We start from the raw sequence: 20,249 nt of genomic DNA, 5'->3' as shown, positions 1-20,249 counted from the left end.
CCTTTCCGTGGTAGCTAAGCGCTCCGGAAAGCCCTGGAAGCATCAGCCGCTGGAAGACCGACCAGGTGACCCGAGAGCCAGCTTCACAACAGCTGCGCGGCAGCTATAGACGAGACGAGGATTATAATCAGGAACTTCACGACTACTATAAGACATCCCAGGTTAGCCATTGTGTTCCCTTTGACCCCCACCACGGAACGAACACGCCTGGAAGGACGAACAAACGTATCCCTGTACGCCAGTAACTTTCCCAGCGAGAGACAGTAACTTTCCAGCCAGTAACTTTACCAGCCAGTAACTTTCCCAGTGTTCGCGCGTAAATACGTTCCGTCACAATCGTCAATATTGGAAACACTACCATTTCAACCGGACTGGAAGTCCTTTTCAACTTGTCAAACATTGTAGGTTCATAACCGGATTTTAAAATTACAAATCCACCATATGCTGACGTTCCAGATATGAATTTAGGTAATTGGACTATTCGTCACATTGGGGTGGTCACAAAGACAATTTTTGCCATGAAAATCGCGAATACACAATATTTGGCACTCAAGTTCTCGTTACTATGATAGTTATCGTTAGTATGATGGACTTTTCGGCTGCCAGATGTTCCGTTATAGAGATTTTAGTGACTTTGTGACGAGTAATTTGTGACCAGTAATCACCGAACCATGAATTTAATATGATATATAATGAGTTCATTGACAACTCACGAGCTTCACATATAATTGTATTTTAATCGGAATCGTTAATCTTTGATTGCTAATTGTAAAGTATGTGCCACACATTTTATTCCGATGAGATGAGAGAAAGAACAGTTTTCCATGGAAGGTAGAATATTTGCTTCATAATCTTTCATCATTAATATTCTGGTTTCCTTCGTCTATTTTGGATTTCTAACAAGTTGACAAATTTGATCATATTAGCTCCATTATCTGTTGTAACAGAGTAGATTTGTTTCAAAAGCATATTTTTAATAAACATCACTGTATATTTGTCCATTCATTCTATCATCCCCAAAGTACATATGTACATATGTATGTACATTTTACCGAACCGCAAAAAAATATTGGTTCGGTTTCGGTTTTCGTTCCGGCAGAAATAACGATTTTTCCGGTTTTCGGTTCGGGTCCTTGTAAGCAATGTTTGCAACAGATGCTCTTTTTTAAAGATTTTTTACTAGTTTTTTTTTATTTATTACCCGTGACAACCAAATCCCGTTCATTTAATTATACGTTGATGAGTTTGGTAAAATTGGTTGTTGCTAAAATTATAATGGTTGCTGTACGAACGCCAGGGGTTCACAATCGAGATTCCACCTGATGTCGTGATGTGTAGAGCTCGTGGTAAAGCGCGGTGCGGTTTTCCTCTAAGGTGCCTGCGGATCGTCGTCTTCGGGACGAAGACGAGCGCGTTCGGGACGAAGACAGACCAGGCTTCCTCAGTGCACACCGGACGGATACTGGAGCTGGTCTCCAAGTATCGTCAAACATCACCACTCTCGAGCTGGTGATTCGTTGGCGAGGACGCGAGCCGCGAAAACACAATGTTTACGCGGCGGCAGTTGGAGGGAAAGTGTGCGATGACCAGGGCGGCCAGCACCAAAAAACATCGGCCAGATCGTGGGTCGTAAGGCCACGAAAGCCGTTAAAAAAGCCGTTAAAGCCATCAGACAATTAAATTATTCGTTATTTAATATAAATTAAAAATTAAATTTGCTTAATACTAAACGAACAACTTACCAAAATTAAATTTGTTCAACCATAACTTACAAAAAATTATAATCACCGAAGAAATGATAATACAGACGAAAGCGCTTTTCCGACACTTCCATAAATTTTCCGTTCGAAACTTTATCCCATATATTTTAACGTCTTTTCTTTGTCGGCGCCTGTGTGTATCGCACATTTCGGGAATATGTATCATTGTCCACTATCAAGGCATTTGTGCTTCTACTGCCGAAGTAGCGATGGATTCCAGACTTGTTCTGCTCCACCAGAGAATTTCGTCTCCATCCGTGACGACCTTCATCCACCATATTTAGTGCCTCGCATTTGGAACTGCTGTCATCTGCGGGTCGGGTACACTTTACCCATTGTTGTTGTTTATTCCATAGTCATCGTAATCGTAAATACCTTTCTTCATTTGTAGGTTAGGAAATGTGACTACCTGCCAGATATGATATGCCATTCATGTGTCAACAATCTGGAATTGCTAAATAGCTTTCGAAACACATGTCTCCAGAATGACAAAACATCGAGGGTAGGATTAAACGAATCTTAAGATATCAAGCCAAAAGAAGTTTTAATGGAAGATCTAATATGGGAAGACGAATCAGATGGTGATTTGCCACCAAACATTTCTAGTTCACCAAACAATGTCGAGGTACGTTAATATGATTCGATTACAAGCAAAACATTAATTTAATCTTAATGGTAATAAATTCACTTGTAAGATGATATCTAACCATATTATAAAATTAATGTTTTATACACAGATTTTATCGTTAATTGATCTAACCTTTTGCTTATTTTGTAGATACACAAAGGAGAAATTACTTCAGACGATAACAGACCAGTAATGAAAGATAATAGTGAAGGTGTGATACAGATAACATCTCATAATCAAAAAAATCTGTACAAATGTGACATTTGTTCAAAAATATCAACTTTTAAGACATATGAAACGCCATTCTGGAGAAAAACCTTTCACAAAAGACACACAAATGTGACGTATGCTTAAAATATTTTTCTTGCAAAAAAAACCTTGTTGCACACAAGAATATTCATATTGGGTTAAAGCCACACAAATGTGACATTTGTTCAAAGGCATTCATTCAAAAAAATAACCTTGTGAGACATTTGAGTTTCCACTCTAGGAAAAAACCGTTTAAATGTGATATTTGTTTAAAATCTTTCATAACAAAGTCTTCCCTCGTTATACATGTGAATATTCATAGTGGGTTAAAGCCACACAAATGTGACATTTGTTTAAATTCATTCGTTCATAAATCTTCACTTGCCCGGCATATGAATTCTCACACTGGAGGCAAGACACAAACGTATGAATGCAATGCAAGAAATGAAATGCAAGACACAAACGTATGATGGCCCAGAGGTAAGTAATAACGGGATTGTTATTACTTACCTCTTCTTACCTTGTAAAGTCTCGTGTCCCAAACAAATTTCGAGACGCCCTAAAGTCCCAGTTTACAACTTTTTAAATATTTATTTTTATTGCGGACAACTGTTTTGCATCTTTTGCTCGCAATAAGAACCGTCATAAATAAAGGGCGGTTCCCACGACCGATAAGCTTGTTAACTGTGGCGATAAACGCAAATTTGGCTGACATGTGGATCGAAAAATCGTTAGGCTGATAACCAGAAATCACTTTGCCACAAATAAGATGATCCGAGATCAATTAAAGAGGATCAAATTGACGTCTCGCCGAAGCTGGACTAAAAGCAAGGCGACCAGCAAAAAATCCGATGCTGTCCAAAAAAAATAATGCGAAAATACCGTTTAACTTGGGCCGAACAACGTTGACACTTAACTCGGTAATTTAATTATAAATAAGATTATTGTGAAATTATTGTATATTGCATAATTAATTAATAAGTATATAAATTTTAAGGTACATTTCTCCGACGAATCTTCTATTCGGATTACAATGGAAGACCAACAATTCGTTCGAAGAAGGTTCGGAGAGAGCTATAAGGAAGGATGCACCATAACAACGACGAAACACCCCCTATAAATCATGGTGTGGGCTTCAATTAGCGTTGAAGGTCCTGGTCCCCTCTACTTTGTGAATGGTTCAATGAATATGGAGCAATATTTAAAGGGAGATACTTTTTTACCCTCAATGCAAACTAAACTTAACAACGGTAATATTTGGCACCTCATGCAAGACAATGCTCCCTGCTACACAGCTAAAATAATTAAAAAAAAGTTATGTCCAATCACCATATACCACTTGTTCTCTGGCCTGGTAATTCTCTGACTTAAATCCCATAGAAAACGTTTGGCATATCCTAAAATGTAAATTAAATAATCTCCCATGTTCCAACTTAACCACCTATTTGTTTTAAATTCGTAAACGTACTTTTAATAATATACTAGTAAATATAGAATACTATAGAATAAATATACAGTGTCAGGATTATTTTTTATTTAAGTTTTAAGGATTTTTAGAAAAAACACCAAAATCTCACACATAATTGCTAATACTGCCCAAGCTAAAAGTGGCATGCCAGTATTTTTTTTTTTGTTAAGAAGGAAAAAACTGTTTTTTTTTTGTATTTAAGAAAAACTAAATTTATCTTAAAAGGTAATACTTTTTCAAAAATATGCCTGCTTATTACCCTTTCTTTTGAGATATCACTATTGCCAATTATCAGAATTAGGGTATACAAACCTAATTGGGGGAGCGCGCCGAACAAAGGCCGCCATTCACAAGTGACTGATTTTAGCTTATTTACTTATTAATTTTCAGGATTATACAATAAGAAATAGTGATATCCATAGTTATTATACTAGAAATAAGAACAATTTAGTTGTAGTAAGGAAAAAAAGACAGCTGGTGGTGTATTTCATAGGGGTGTGCTCATGTACAATGCCCTCCCTGAGTGTGTCAGTTCTTCTAAGACAGTGGATGCATTCTTGCGAAGTGCATGGAGATGGTAAACGGACTACTAGTCATATGTGAACCAGTCACAGGACAACCGGTCGCTCTAGATCGGTCACACGTGATCACCCGTCACACTAAAACTGGTCATACCCTAAAACTGGTCACACCCGAAAATTGGTCACGAAAAAACTGGTCACACCCGTAAATTAAAATTAGTTGAATTTTTGGGTGTGACCAATTTTTGGGTGTGACCAGTTTTCTCGTGACCAGTTTTAGGGTGTGATCAGTTTTCTCGTGACCAGTTTTAGTGCGACGGGTGATCACGTGTGACCGATCTAGAGCGACCGGTTGTCCTGTGACCGGTTCACATTTGACTAGTAATCACCGAACCCAAGGAGATACCTCTGTGAGAGACAGTACATATAAATTTAGTATATATAAAATTTTAGAGTTAATTAATTAAGAATGTATTTGATTAAAAATAGAAAGTTGTATTAAATTAGCTAAATAGCTAAAATTACATAAATAATAAAATTATATCGAGGTTTGAACGTGTTGCAATGTTCTGTATCCAGAAAAATAAATGAAAAAATTATGTATTAAAAGCTTTTTATTTGGTTTACACGTTTTTGAAACAATTCTAATAGTGTATGTATGTTTACGATAAAATAAATAATCTTCGAAGAATCGACAAAGACAAAGACGTATTATGCTTAAATCTATCAGCACCGTAATCTCGGTGCTCAGATCAATCTCAACACCGGGATTACGGTACCAGGAAAGTCTGGGATTCCCGGGATCTCGGAATTGGATGCACTAGTATCGCGAATTGACTTGGAAGAAATTTGACAACCCTAATGATGTAATACAATGCTAGAGTTGCATCATTGGATATAAATACTAGTCAATAAAAAAAACTGCATGTATTCAAATTGTATAAATATTTGATCGAATTGGCAACAAATTTTTATCAACAGTAATTAATTATACTTGATATTCTACCACAACAATTTAATATATTGTATTATGTACTATATACATGTACATACATATGTATGTATAATATAAAACCACTCAAATATCTTTTCAACCTATAATTGAAAACTTGTTTCTTTCCGGAATTGTGCAAATATGCAAAGATAGCACCAATTTTCAAAATAAATATCTGGTTAAAAAGTATAGAACTATTTATTTTCTTTCCGCACCAGCAAAGATATTTAAAATAACTGTTCATAGGATTATATTTAATCATTGTTGCCAACATTTGATAGATCAACGGCACGGATTTCGTCCTACTCGTTCTGTTGTATCGAATCTACTATGCTTTTCTAAAGTAATCAGCAAATCTCATGATTCTTCACTACAGGTAGACGTTTTTTATACTGACTTTGAAAAGGCCTTCGATAAGTTTGACCATGGCATTCTTATTCGATTTTATCGGAGCTTAAATTTTGTGCTCCTGAACGAGGTAGAGCTTTGCGTCATCGTCGATTTTTCCAACCTATTGTTGCGAGAACGACTACTTTTGGCAACTGGTATCTTGTAGAGGCTGTCCAGTTCCTTAACGTGATACATATGTGAGCATTTGGACCTGTTTGTCGTGCAGATGAGCTCGTCAGTTTCATAAGATTCAACACGAGTCAATGAGATGAATGATTGATGATTTATTTATTTTTTGTATGACTAGTGTGACGCATTAGGATAACCTGTCAGGATCACAGAGACATTAATTTGTTATTATTATTTTTAATGTATTTATCAACTATATATCATTATACTCGACCTAATATAAAAGGTCATTGCTGCTTTAAATGCATCAAATTTTATTTTCATATTAAAAGAATTATTCAACATTATTTTCTTTTTTTTACACAATTTAATTGTTTAAACAGATCAATTTATCGAATTTCACTCAGAAACAGAATAATAAAAATAAGTAATGACATATTATCATAAGGTCAACATAGATACGTGTATAAAAGATAATTGTGTAATTCAACATTTAAAATGAAAATTTATGGCTTAATTTAGCAGTCTATCTGCATCCGAGGTGGCTTCAGTAAAATGACGTTCTTTGTCAGTGAGTTGAATATAAAATATTATATTTTAAATATTGTTATATCATAGTACAAGAGACATTGCCTAAATGTTAATTAAAATAATATCGTTAAACCTGAAAATCTAATATATAATTTCGAAAGAGATTTTCTATGTATGTATGTTTGTTTGAGTCGTAGATTCCGTGACGTTCAATTTAATAAAAAAACGAAATAAATATTCAAATAAATTTAATAAAATGTTTACTATTAGATTGGCCATGTTTAAGCGGTTTATATTGCAAATACCGAGCGAAGCCGGGTAAAAACACTAGTACCTTATAACCGATATGAAAAAATATTTAAGCTTTTACTGTTTTTATGTTTAGTATTGCTGTTAGCTGTGTTAGGAGTAGCGAGGGGCAACATTTTTATGTTACAAGAAGAAGTAGAATACGACTATAAAGCTTTAGTACAAGCTTCTGTACAAAAACCAAGTTTTTACACATCGGAATACTTGATAAATGCTAAAATTTATGTGACCGGAATTACTGATGGTGTTTTGGTAAAATTATTAGACGTCACCCATACAGTTTACTCGGGAATAGGAGATGGATGGAGGGAATCTAATAAGCTTCCAATAAAGTCAGATGCAGAAAGTATCACCAAACCATTTGTAATACACTATGATAGAAATGGAAAGATTGTTGAAGTTCTAACAGACATTAACGATAACTTATGGTCGGTGAATATTAAAAGGGCAATATCGTCTCTACTTCAAATTGATTTGAACAAATTGGATTCTAGCAAAGTAAAGCCATACGGGTTCTACTCCAAAGAACAAACCGTGTATGGAAATTGTCAAGTTCTTTACACAGTCGATCCGAAGACCCAAAAAAACAATATAATAACCAAACATCACACTGCATCTTCTTGTCAGACATTTGAATGGGATTTGAATATAGATGCAAACTCTAACAAGTGTGAAGACAATCAGGAAGAACCTATTACGCACTCTAGTGAACGATATTATGATATCGAAATCAAAAATAAAGATATCATAATAAATCACATTGAAGGATTCAACAGCATACTCTTTACTCCGTTTAACGCCAACAGCGACACACACACTATACTTATAAATCAAACTTTGCACAAGCTATCAAACAAAAAACTGGCAAATCATGTTGAAGTTGACAAACAAAACATGCAAAAGAATGGGATCAGTACAGAATTTTTCGAACAAAATAAAATATACGACTTAACTGGAAGACGCCAAATTTTCAATAAAGAGATAATAATGTCTAAAATGAGAATGGCTCTCGAAAAAGTTCATACTTATCTCAAAACGAGTCATGTACGCTTATCTGATAATACATATGAGCAACATGGAAATGTAAATTATTTGTTACGGCAATTGAGATATATGGATGAAGATTGTTTGAAACATTGCTATGAAAAAATAGCTGATTTTAAGCATGAAGAAGATAGTGAAATAATGGATATATTCTTAAAACTACTTCCACATGCGGGAACTTACGCCAGTACCACATTTATCTGTAATCTCATAAAAGAACACAAGGTCAAAGATGATATTGCTGTAAAAATGATTCAAGATATACCATATTACATAAAATATCCAGACAAGACTATTCTTAAGAAATTATATGAATTGACATTGGATTCAAAAAATATCTCAGAAGAAGTCAAACAAACAGCTGTGATAATGTTTGCTTCGATGATTTCAAAAGTTATGCATTATCATTCTCAAGATGATGTGGAATTGCAAACATACATAGATCATTATATTCAAACTTTACAGGAAACTGATAATTATAATAAGCAAGTGTTATACTTGAATGCACTAAGAAACATAGATAACGGTAAAGTGATGAAATACTTGGAGCTCGTCGTGAGGAATTCGACTGGAGCGATGCTGGAAATTACTCCTCATTTAAGGGTGTTGGCCATGTGGGCAGCTCAACAAGGACATCTCAAACATCCAAAGCGTATTGAGAACATTTACTGGCCAATACTGATGAGCCGAAAAGATAACTTGGAAGTCAGAGCCACTGCCCTTCAAATTATCATGTCAGCTGCAACTATGAATGATCATATGAAACTTTATTGGTACATGATATCAGAAACGGATCAAGAATTGTACAATACTTACTACACAACACTGAAAAGTCTTTCAAAGGCTACTGTGAGCTGTGATCGATTGCGTGCCCACAATGCTAAAAAGATATTGGAATTTGTCAAAGAACCAAAAATCACTAATACTTTGAGTGCAAACCATCTCGTAGATTACTTTGATCCAAATTTCGGATTAGGTCTTACTAATCGCGCTACATCTATAGGAAGTTTAACCAACCTCAACTTTATGTCTTTCTTTGCACAATGGTCACCTCAGATTTCCAACATGATGTTCAATCAACTATCAATGTACGTTCATGTAAAAATCAACAAACCCTTCATGAAAAGTTTTTTCGCCATTACATCCGCTGAAGACCTTTCTAATTTGCTTAATTCACAGTTAATGAATGATTTAAGCATTGAAGTTGTGTGGTTAAAATACGATCGAGTTGTATCAGTATCCCAATACAATCTAGATAGTATCAAAATTTTGTGGAACAACAGAGGGAATATACTTAAAAAATATTCCAAAACTACATCATATCAAATTGAGCAGATCGTCAATGGAGAAGTCATTATACCAACTGATATTGGAGTACCAGTAATTTTGTATGTTGAGATGCCAACTATCAAAAAAACCAAATATTCATTTGATTTAGTAATGTCTCAGTATAAACGAGCACTGACGACTAAAATTCGATATGATACCGTTTGGTGGTATCATCAGCGGTATGGTATGTCTGTATATAATCCCATTGCCGACTTGTGGCACGGAAGCCGAAGGATACACGTGCTGGATGCACATATACCTTTTGATACGGATATAAGTTACAACTTAGAGCAGAAGAGTTTAAAAGCCTCTTTGCACCATAAATTACAAGACAATTTAACTGATTCTGGCTTCCAATCACACGTACACAGTCAAGTTTATATTTACAATGACAATGGAAATGATGAGCTTGAAAAAATGTGTCCCACATGCAAGCCAGTAACCATAGTTACAAAAGGAAAAGAACATCGCAAAAAGGTAAATTAAATTAAGATATATGTATACATATATATGTTACAGTCGAAGTTTATTTTCAGTTGTAATATATTCCAACTGACATTTTAGGTCATTCATATTCGAATATAATTCAACTAGTAAATTATATCTAGTCAAAATATATTACAATCGAAAATACACTTCAACTACATATGACTGTAGTTGATACCAGGTTAGATGGAATATATTCCAACGGTAAACGGACTACTAGTCATATGTGAACCAGTCACAGGACAACCGGTCGCCCTAGGTCACACGTGATCACCCGTCACACTAAAACTGGTCACGAGAAAACTGGTAACGAGAAAACTGGTCACGAAAAAACTGATCACACCCAAAAATTCAACCAATTTTTAATTTATGGGTGTGACCAGTTTTCTCGTGACCAGTTTTAGGGTGACGGGTGATCACGTGTGATCGATCTAGAGCGACCGGTTGTCCTGTGACCGGTTCACATTTGACTAGTAATCACCGAACCATTACAACTAGCCAATATTAGATATTACAACAGGGAGATACGCTTCAACTGTAACATATGTATATATGTACATATTTGAGTTATTATTAATATAGGCTGATCATACGACTCATTTTGAATTGGATAGTCCCATTTTTTTTCTCATATTTCATAGCCATCCCGCCAGTTTCTATTTTGTCTCACTTTTTAATTAAAACTATGAACCTACTATTGCTTGTGTACGATCGATTAGTAACTAATCGATCGCTTTTTCATTATTTTACTATTTTTCACATCCCAACACCCCGTTTTCATTACAAAGAAATATGGTCAGCCTATATTATAATACAATAATAAGTGTTCTAATTAACATATTTGTATATACATTTTTTTTATTTTTCGTATAGAAAATCATCTGGGAATCGGACAATGAAAATACCGGACTAAATTGTCAATATGCAGTGTTTGACTGTGAGCGAGATGTGTCACCTATTCGTTTGGATTATTGGAAAAAGATATTCACAAGCAATGAAAACAGCTACACGGAAGAGTATCCATTCTTCAAAACATTAATAGCGCTAAAACATTGGCATGAGTATCTTATAGTTTCACCGGAATCGGGAATGTGCGGCTTAGGATTTAAATACACGCCAAGTTCGACACATCAGGCAACGCATTCAGACATTTCCATACACACTTCTATAGAAGACACGGACAATGAAAACAAAAAAGTTAACTTAAAAACCACTTACAATATCAGAAAAGGAGATAAATTGATGAAGTCATGGGACATTAACATCGTATCAGAAATCGTCGGCACAAAAGTTTCAAACATCAATATCCATCTAACAAGCTCGAAGCCAGATATGGAAAATGATAATATATGCATAGAAGGCAAACAAACAATAGAAAATGAAAATATCACTGGGAATTGGATATTTTATGCAAGCAATAGCGTCGACAATAAATGTGTTAAAAATCAAACAATTTTACAAGTATCGATGAAAGGTGAAAGATCAGAAGAACAAATGATGTCCAAATCACTAGAAAGCAATATTTACAAAGAATGCAAAGAAAAACAAGGATTCAATTCATATAAATGTGAATCAGCGTTGACGTCCCTTCGTCATTACACATACGATATCAGATATGAAAAGTTGCCTCAAGACTATTACAAAATTTATGAAACCATTACAGATCTCTTGAAATATATGTATTCCGATTATTATGTTCGAATCTATCCTACGGGTGAAAAAATTACATCTGGTAATATAAGACTCATCGTAGACCATCCGATAAAATCAGAAGATGTCAATATATCCGTAATAACACCAACTGAAAGCTATCGTTATGAAATGGTTCCACTGAGCAATCTATATTGGATAGGATTGGTTCAACCCTACAGTTACCAAGCATCAACTGTAGATCCAATTCTAGATAAAATTGGACTTACAAACAAATGTGAAATCGGATTGGAAGACATAACGAATGTTCATAATTCACACATTCCATACAAAATACCTAACGAATGGACAAGACTTGCAGCTGATTGCAATGAATCGTGCAAATGGGAAATATCTGTCAAAAGACTAAATGATACATTAGTAAGTAACAAAAGTGTTAAATAAATACATATAATGCATACATATACGTCACTAACTTTATATTTGTACCATTTATTTACAGGCCATTCGCATAAAATACCAAGATGATATTCTGGAAATACGTTCACTTGTTGGTTACCAAATTATACTGAACGGAAAAACGCTTTCACATTTGGCGACTGGTTATTACAACGGTCCCTGGTTTAATTATAAAGTTTTAGGACATGAACATAAGTTGGTCTTACAAATCCAAAGAATGGTCATACAAATATATCATGATGGGAGTACAATAAAATTCGATCTACAAAACAAACAATACACAGGATTGTGCTATGAAGTGTTCGACAGTGTTAATAATTTAAATTAAATAGTTATGCTACATGAATTTTTGTACAACGATTTATTTTATTTTAATATATTTTCAAATATACAAATTTGATGTAAAAATTTAATTATCAATATAATAAATAATGCAATTACAATATGTGTAATTAATATTTAATTTCTTATAATAATTTAAAATCATATTACTTTAAGCCAAGTTTAATTCATTTAAATAAACTGTGCTTAAAAAAACAAAAAAAACATATAAATACATCTATGTTTTAAAAACTATCGACGTGCAGTCCCCAAATTATACTTACTAAATTTACAACATTTATTTTCTATCGTTTGCTGTTTTGAAGTATGAAATATATGAAGAAATAAGATCGTCCATCTTATAACCTAATGATGTTTCACAGAGTAATTTGGAACCTCTCATAAAGTTGCCTAGAGTCATATGGAAGAACGTATTACCCGATGACCAATTAGATAAATCCGAAAATGGATATGTAACCAGTATTTCCTAAAAGATAAATAAATTTTTAAGAAACAGTTCATAATATAAAAACTTTATTTGGTAGGTTACGGTATTTACCTTGCTTTCAGGATGTATGATGCTCACGCCATTCTTATTGATGGCTATGATGACAAATTCTGGATATGCTGAGTCAGTTGTCTGTTTTACCTCAAAGAAGGCTGTGCCGAATGTAGGCCACTGGTAGATGCTCTTCAAGAAAGCCTCCTTGGCTTGTTCAGGCGTCTTACCTTCATCCTTCGTGTATGCCGCTATAATATGCTTCCTCCACTCATTCACCGACTGCAAGCGAATGAGATCTGGTGGCAAGAGACCTTGAAGTTGAAGAGAAGCTCCAGCTAATTGAGATTTATCGTCGCCATATCGTGACCTGTAAATAAGAGCGGCGATTTTCACCGCATCCGTTCGGTCACACTTGTGGTATCCACGCAAGAATTTGGGCAACTCTTGAGGGAAATAGAATATTTCATCAGCGTTCACATCTTTGCCGGGATTTGTGCTAATCCACAATTTTTTCATGAAGAATAATTGATACTGACAATGAATGGCGGTGCCAGCTGAAATAAAAAAATAAAAATAATAAAAGCAATTCTTGATTAGAAAAAAAGTGTATTTCTTGAGTTTCTTACCATTCCTCGATGGACGCGATTGTTTCATCCAATCGATAAGTTCATGCACAAAATCGAAGAAGTAATAGCTTTCAGGTACAGAAAATACTTTATCGGCAATCTTAACGAATAGACTAAAACCGTCATAATTTTTAAGGCTAAGTCTTTCGGCGATATGTAAACACAAATCCTTTGCTTTCGTTGTAGATTCCACTTCAAATGCTTCGTCTGTATCATCGGGGAAATAGATCTTGTGATATATCTGCATGCTGCGATGCTGAATAGCTTCAACTTCAACCAAATAAGGAGCGTATTGCCTTTGTCCACATTTCTGTATTTTGAATAATCGCTGTATGCACTCTTTAGCGATAGGATGTGGTCTGGTCTTCAAAAACTCGTTCACTTCCTTGAGCAAAGTTTGACTGCAAGGGAAGAGACCAGTTATCAACCAGAATAACTCCCAGCCACGCTCTTCGCTCAATTGGATTTTGTTACTAGTCAGTTGTTTCATTATTTGACAGTAAAGTTCATCCTTCAAAAGTTCATGTTTCAAAGCTGGAGCAAATATTTCATCTGTGTACTCTGATACTATTCTCGGCCTTGGAGCAGGTATATCTCCCATATATTTCAAAATTGCAGTGTAAATAGTACAAGCTTCCTTACATAACATATGATTTCCTTGTAACTTTTCCAACAATGGCATTCGAAGTAGATCCCTACTATGTCTCCACAATTCTTCAGTGCCAGATTTTTTGATAGATGCGATGCTGGTGGCTTTTGAAACTGTACCAACGTGAATAGCTTGACCTGATCTGAAATTATCCTGAGAATATTTCTGTAGGGTGTGCATCTTTTTCCGCTGTACTGTAGAGTAAATAGAAGGCTTCGATTTTTGGTTATCGAATGCACCATCTTTCTTAAATTGTGATAAAATATTTTGGGGAGGCATTGTCATTGTTGGTAAAATGTATATTTGATCTGTCGGGAATAGACCTTGAACTCCATTGCATTCACCATTGCCCCATGTTGCTGTCATAACTATATCCCCAGTACAGTCATTCACCAAAGTAATCAAATCACCTTTCTTCAATGTTAAGAAACTAGAAGAGTCGGTTCCCTTGTAATCATTCTGTGCTATTACATACAATGATCGCTTCTTTAATCCCTCTATTAAAAATATGACTAAATCACTCAATTCTTGAGCGTCCATACTTTGAAAGACCAATTCTTCTTTTTGTATTGTTTTCAGTATAAAATTACCAAATCTGGACTTTTCATCTTTTACAAATCCAACATAAGTTATCTCAACATATGACAATTCTAAAAGGATTTGTTCTTGGTCGTCGACTATGAAAATTCCAGTCCAGTTCACAGCAATGATAATATTATCTTTTGTCACTGACGATCCTTTTACACGTATAGCTTCAAAGAAACGAGAGAATAGAATGGGCCAATTTAATTTGGCGAAAATAACTATGTCCTCCTTGCAATGTAATGGATCTACGCCGTTTTTTATACTGTTGCTGCTTTTGAATGCAGTTTTAATTAGATTTTCCCACTTAACAATAGCTTTGTCTCCAGCTTTTAAGAAATGATTGGGTACATAATTATTAACAAGTTTATGTAAAATTTGATCGTCCATTTGTTTGCCGTATTCTATGTAGTATTGCTGCGCCGCGATCATAGCTATATCATTTTCTGTATTACATCTATATTCCCCATATTTCACACCTCTTACGATCTGATGGAATATTAAATCTGTCGCAACGGAATCTTCGATAGGATTATGCCAAGGTGAGAATATTTCTTTTCTAAAGTAGAGTTTCCACGGGGCGCCTTTTTCATTTCCTCCCTGTTCTTTAGCATATTGCTCACATTGAGAAATTGCATCCATGATGTGATCACCTTCGCTACCTAATGATAAAACTTTATCAAAAAGATTGATGAATATAGAGAAGCCAAATGTATCAACGATCCCAACATGATCGGCTATTTGGTGGCAAACTTCCTCAGCCGTAGATGCTGAGTCGGCTTCGATGACTCTGGAAGAATTGTCCATGAAAGTGATGCTTAAAGAAATTGGCGTTTTAGATTTCGTAGTTTGGAGCTCTATCCAACTGGGTGGTTGAGTTCTAGCTCCATTTTTCAATGTTCGATTGAGACGACCCTCGCAATAAGGAGCGTAGCCAGGCGGACCACTTCGAATGAATGCTCTCAAATATTTCACAAATCGATCGCTAGGAGCGAAACATCCAACATACAAAGACATAAGAATCCATCCACGGGCGTGAGACGGCTTTGAAGGGTTGTTTGAAAGTTGTTTGCATAATTGACAATATAGTTCATCTCTGAAATTTTATTTTAATATTACACTTGATACAAAATGTGTAAGTAAAATAAATAGAAGGCAATATCAAATGAAAGCACCTAAGTTCTGGCCTCAAAATACCATGACCAATAATAAAATGAAGTTTTTCAAGGTTCGTTGTCCTTCTAGAGTTCAACCATTTCTCATAAAAATCATTGGTCTGTTCATCTTCCATAAATCCTCGACGTAGTTCATCTTTTATCTTGTTTTGTCTCTTTAACGTCATATTTATTAGTTTTTGGCGATTTTCTTTTGTCATGTTTTTTGTGTCAGGATTCAAATTCTACATATAATTAATACAAAATCGTTATAATCCAGCCAAAAGTTTAAATAAAATTTAACATAAATTTATGATATAACCTGTATTTGAGAAGAGTTAGACGCATATGACTTTCCAATGGTTTCTACCAACTTCGTCATAACAGGCACTAATTCAGGTTCTCCTACATCTCTAGGCTCCGGAAGATCACCCATAAACCTTAGTAATGCAGTCCAAAGTGCTCCTGCTGCTGGCCACAGCACGTTTCCGATAAATTCACTTTCTCCCTCTAATAAAGACCGTTTTAAAGCTCGTCTAGAATACTGATAACTACTATTACCGGTGAAATAAGTAGCAGCAAACTTTCTAAAGTCATATTCGGACAAATCCTCAACTTTTTCTTCGGGAATCTCCATAGCTATTACATTATTTTGATCAATACCCTGGAATAAAAATAATGATTAGAGCTAACTAAAATGCAACATAAAAATCACAATAATGTCGTAATATACATGTATATAGATACCGATTTAGGCAAATCTGAAGAATCTTGAAGGAACATGAATACATCATCCACATATCTACCATCAACTTGAGCATTCCTTTTAGTTGGCATATTATGTGCATCGTGTGCATTAGAGAACCAAACATTTTTGAATAGTAAGTTCACACGTTTCTCATGATTATCTGTAGCCTTGCGTTCGTAATCAGCCACACCTGAATTTTTCATGTCTGCAATTTCTTCATCTCTCTTATTAAGAAGTAACAATTTTTGCTTTTTAAGATAAGATCCTTTTTCTTTGATCATTTTTCTAATTAAATGACCCTTAACAAGGGCTTGAACTTTGACTATTTGTTTCCTCTTATAATTAAATTCTGCTGTGAGCTGTCTGGAACGAATAGAAGCCTGCATTCTTAGGTAGCCCTGTTTCATCGTCAAATACCACTGACGATATCCTCGAGCACGCCAACGCTTCTGTACAATAATAGCAGCAGCTCGTAATTGAAGGAAACGACGTCTGTATATCCACCTCTTGATATTCCTTTGGATCAACAGAATATATTTCTCGAGCATTTTTTCTCGAGTTTCCTCCAAGAAGGCGTCATGGAAATCCTTCAAAAACACTTTTGTATTACCAATTTGATACTCGTCTTGATTAGGCAAAACGGTTTTGCAAATTTTTTCTGCCGACACTTTACAATCTCCTTTATGAGCAGGTGAGATGTTATTTGCTAGTATACGATAGCGATTGACAAAATCGTGAAAGGTGTGTCGAATTGGAAATCCAGCGCTACGTATACGGGCCGTTTCCATCATCCCGGCATACCGTAATTGCCTTACACACAAGCTATGATCAAATATCTAAAATATAAAATACAATTTCATTGAATATTAGTGGATTTAAATAAATAATTAAAACATAAAACGATTTTTTTAATTACCCTTGGTTTTTTTAATTCATTCGGTTTTATACAACGAATGAAAAATGGATGGCACGCATACAAAGACTTCATCAAGTTATCCAAAGATGTTCTAAACTGCGTGGATAGAGTCAGTTGTTTTCTACCACCATCAACGTCATTCAAAATTTCACCAAACAAATCTTTCAACCATACATTGCTTGATTGCTTTATAAGAGCACGTATATCTGAACTGAAAGAATCTCTATTTTTATCTAAAAATCCTGTAAAAATTATTAATGATATTAATAATTAGAGTAAATCAAGTCTATTTTATTATTATAACTATTTTTTTATTATACCTTCAACGTCGTAAGTAACATTTCCGGCAAAATGCTTCACGCCAAACATGTGCGTATGATCAGATTTCGGTTTGAGATACATTGGCTTTGTACCATGTGTTGAGTGAAGTTTACTCAACATCGTTAGATCGGTTCCTTTGGGAAATTTAGACTCATCATCGATAAGCGACATGATGTTCATATTTTGTGTACCGATCACTTGAAGCAATTCGTGATTGTCGACGTATTGAATGTTCACCCATTTTATACCCTCTTTTGTATACTCCTCTTGTTCCATTTTGAATATATGCTTCACAAAAAACTGTTGTAGATTTTCGTTGGCATAATTAATACAAAGTTGTTCGAAACTGTTTTTCGTAAAATTTTCAAAGCCGAAAATATCCAAAACGCCAATGATATTAGCTGACTTCACATTCTGCTTGTATATTGTATTGTTTATCCTTTCGACTATCTTAATGAAAATTTGGCCATAAATTCCTTTTACAAAAGAATCGCGCGTTTCCAAAGCGGTCTGTTTAGAAAGCGATGTTATTACAAGTTCCCCTTGGATCTTGATGGTTTTCTTCGTCAACACATCAATCAATAATGATTTATTGACACCGAGCATAGATGCAATTCTAGAAGAGTTAGCACCATCGGTAACTTCACATGCTTCCAAATTTTGAACAGTCGTAGATTTATATTTTATATTTCCCATATGAAGAATGGCAGCTAGCAATTGAAAAATGCTGAATATTTCTTCATCAGAAAAATTCAACACCTTCATAGCAGCTCTGACATCTTTGAAGTCGGAGGAATCATTTCGACTCTCACACACAAGTGTTTTTCCACCTTTTAAATACTCGTAATTTGATGCATCTGAAAGTTCCAAGCGTTTTCTCTCTTCTGAAGAAATACCAGCTAATAGGCAGTAAAATATATGGTAGTTTCTCTCCCCCAAGTTCTGTGAAACAATTCTAGATTTCTCGAGAAGGTATTGTTCAATTTTGGCTCCATCAATGGTACCTTTGTTGCTAAAATTTATGTGAATATATTTTCCAAATCTTGAAGAGTTATCGTTGCGGACCGTTTTAGCATTGCCGAAAGCTTCTAATATTGGATTAGTCTCTTGAATTTGCTGCTCAATCCATGAATGCTTCCCGCTCACCATGGCTAAATATTGAAGGATTAATTTAGTACTTTCTGTTTTTCCAGCACCACTTTCACCACTGCAAGATTTAGTAACAACTTAAGTTAATGTAAAAAAAAAACTATTAATATAGAAATAAAATATTAAGCTCAAAGTAACAATATCTAAAATGTCTCAAGCATGCAATTCAAACTTATTCAATTGCATATTACACATACCTTATAACAATACACTGATTTTCAGCATTATCTTTCATTTCGGTATAACAAGCATCTCCAATTGCAAAAATATGTGGCGGCTTTTCTCCAATTTTCTTTCCTTGATATTGTTGTAGTTGTTCACCCGTATAAATAGGTAATATCTCATAAGGATTAATAGCAACAAGCATAGAACCTGTGTATGTCTAAAATGAAACAAAGCCTATATATAAGACTTCAAAATAGATTTTTCCATAAAAATAAATAATAATTGAAAACTACGCACATATATGAGCTGCTTTTTGTATCGCATGTGTAAGTTTTTCAAAATAGCATACTCTTGCAGTTCACTGAGGGTTATCATATCTTCAACGCCTCTAATAGATGTCGCATGCATGGATTTCATTACCTGGTCAAACGATACGGTGAAATCTTTGCCATCGTCATCCTGAACGATAAATTTCTTACCATCGGATTTTATCACTTTACATCCTCTGGGTAGTTCAAACTCATCCTGTTGGATGGGTTTGATCCAAATATATTCACCCTTAAATCACAAAAACAAAACACTGATTAAACTCTCAGTCACCGTGTTGAATATGTACATATTATTTAATAGGAAATCAATTACCATGGCAGCTTTTGAATCCGCCATATTTAGTTTTTTCACCGAAATATTAACATTAATTATTTGGAATTATCGACAACTCCATACCGTTCTATGTGAATAACTAAAAAGAATTTATCAGCGTCATCCCTTGATTAGACTTATCAAACTGATGGATTTATCTATGTATTCTACATATCTATTCGACAATCATAGCTATTGTGTCAGTGTGCAATAAATGGATATGTTGAAGCGATATCATTATCGAGATTAGTATATTAACGTAATTTACTGGCATATTTGTTGAATTCTTACTAAAATATATTATAAATTATATAAATTACAAACATCATTTTTTAATCATATATGTATATAATCGGTCTCCGTGACGGGCCCAAATGTGAAACGCCCGAAAACGTAAATATCGGAAGGCAAAGATCGAAAATCGAAAGATCTTAAGTCGAAAGATCAAAAAAAAAGGGTGCATGGTAAAAATTAAGGTGCGCGCGCAGAATACGGGAGGAAAAGCCTGTTCCTCTTGTTCCTGTTGT

At 34.7% G+C, this 20,249-nt stretch overlaps 2 protein-coding genes and 1 long non-coding RNA gene across 4 annotated transcripts; 2 read left to right on the top strand and 1 right to left on the bottom strand.

Moving 5' to 3' along the window:
* Window positions 1-1,826: 1,826 nt before the first annotated feature.
* LOC143920255 (uncharacterized) lies at window positions 1,827-5,205 on the top strand. 2 transcript variants are annotated; one of them, XR_013261322.1, is made up of 5 exons: window positions 1,920-2,076; window positions 2,152-2,385; window positions 2,539-3,557; window positions 3,635-4,682; window positions 5,009-5,205. It is a non-coding gene; the product is annotated as an uncharacterized LOC143920255 (long non-coding RNA). The 2 variants fall into 2 exon arrangements; XR_013261321.1 differs by lacking the exon at window positions 5,009-5,205 and having other exon boundaries at window positions 1,827-2,076; window positions 3,620-3,934.
* Window positions 5,206-6,574: 1,369 nt separating this feature from the next.
* LOC143920253 (uncharacterized) lies at window positions 6,575-12,397 on the top strand. The gene is made up of 4 exons (XM_077443041.1): window positions 6,575-6,710; window positions 7,056-9,829; window positions 10,712-11,908; window positions 11,991-12,397. Exons 1-4 carry the CDS (start codon window positions 6,695-6,697, stop codon window positions 12,273-12,275), a joined length of 4,272 nt encoding a protein of 1,423 aa, XP_077299167.1. The 5' UTR covers window positions 6,575-6,694; the 3' UTR covers window positions 12,276-12,397.
* On the bottom strand, window positions 12,299-19,870 carry LOC143920251 (myosin-VIIa-like). The gene is made up of 11 exons (XM_077443039.1): window positions 19,723-19,870; window positions 19,378-19,638; window positions 19,113-19,297; window positions 17,766-18,973; window positions 17,446-17,687; window positions 16,529-17,365; window positions 16,104-16,445; window positions 15,803-16,026; window positions 13,397-15,723; window positions 12,828-13,324; window positions 12,299-12,755 (listed from the first exon to the last, which is right to left on the bottom strand). Exons 1-11 carry the CDS (start codon window positions 19,744-19,746, stop codon window positions 12,567-12,569), a joined length of 6,336 nt encoding a protein of 2,111 aa, XP_077299165.1. The 5' UTR covers window positions 19,747-19,870; the 3' UTR covers window positions 12,299-12,566.
* Between the last annotated feature and the right edge of the window lie 379 nt (window positions 19,871-20,249).

This window comes from Arctopsyche grandis, chromosome 12 (assembly GCF_051622035.1).
Source record: "Arctopsyche grandis isolate Sample6627 chromosome 12, ASM5162203v2, whole genome shotgun sequence".
Lineage (NCBI taxonomy): Eukaryota > Metazoa > Arthropoda > Insecta > Trichoptera > Hydropsychidae > Arctopsyche > Arctopsyche grandis.
Note: the sequence above shows the minus strand (reverse complement) of the source record. Positions and strands in the feature narration are given on the sequence as shown.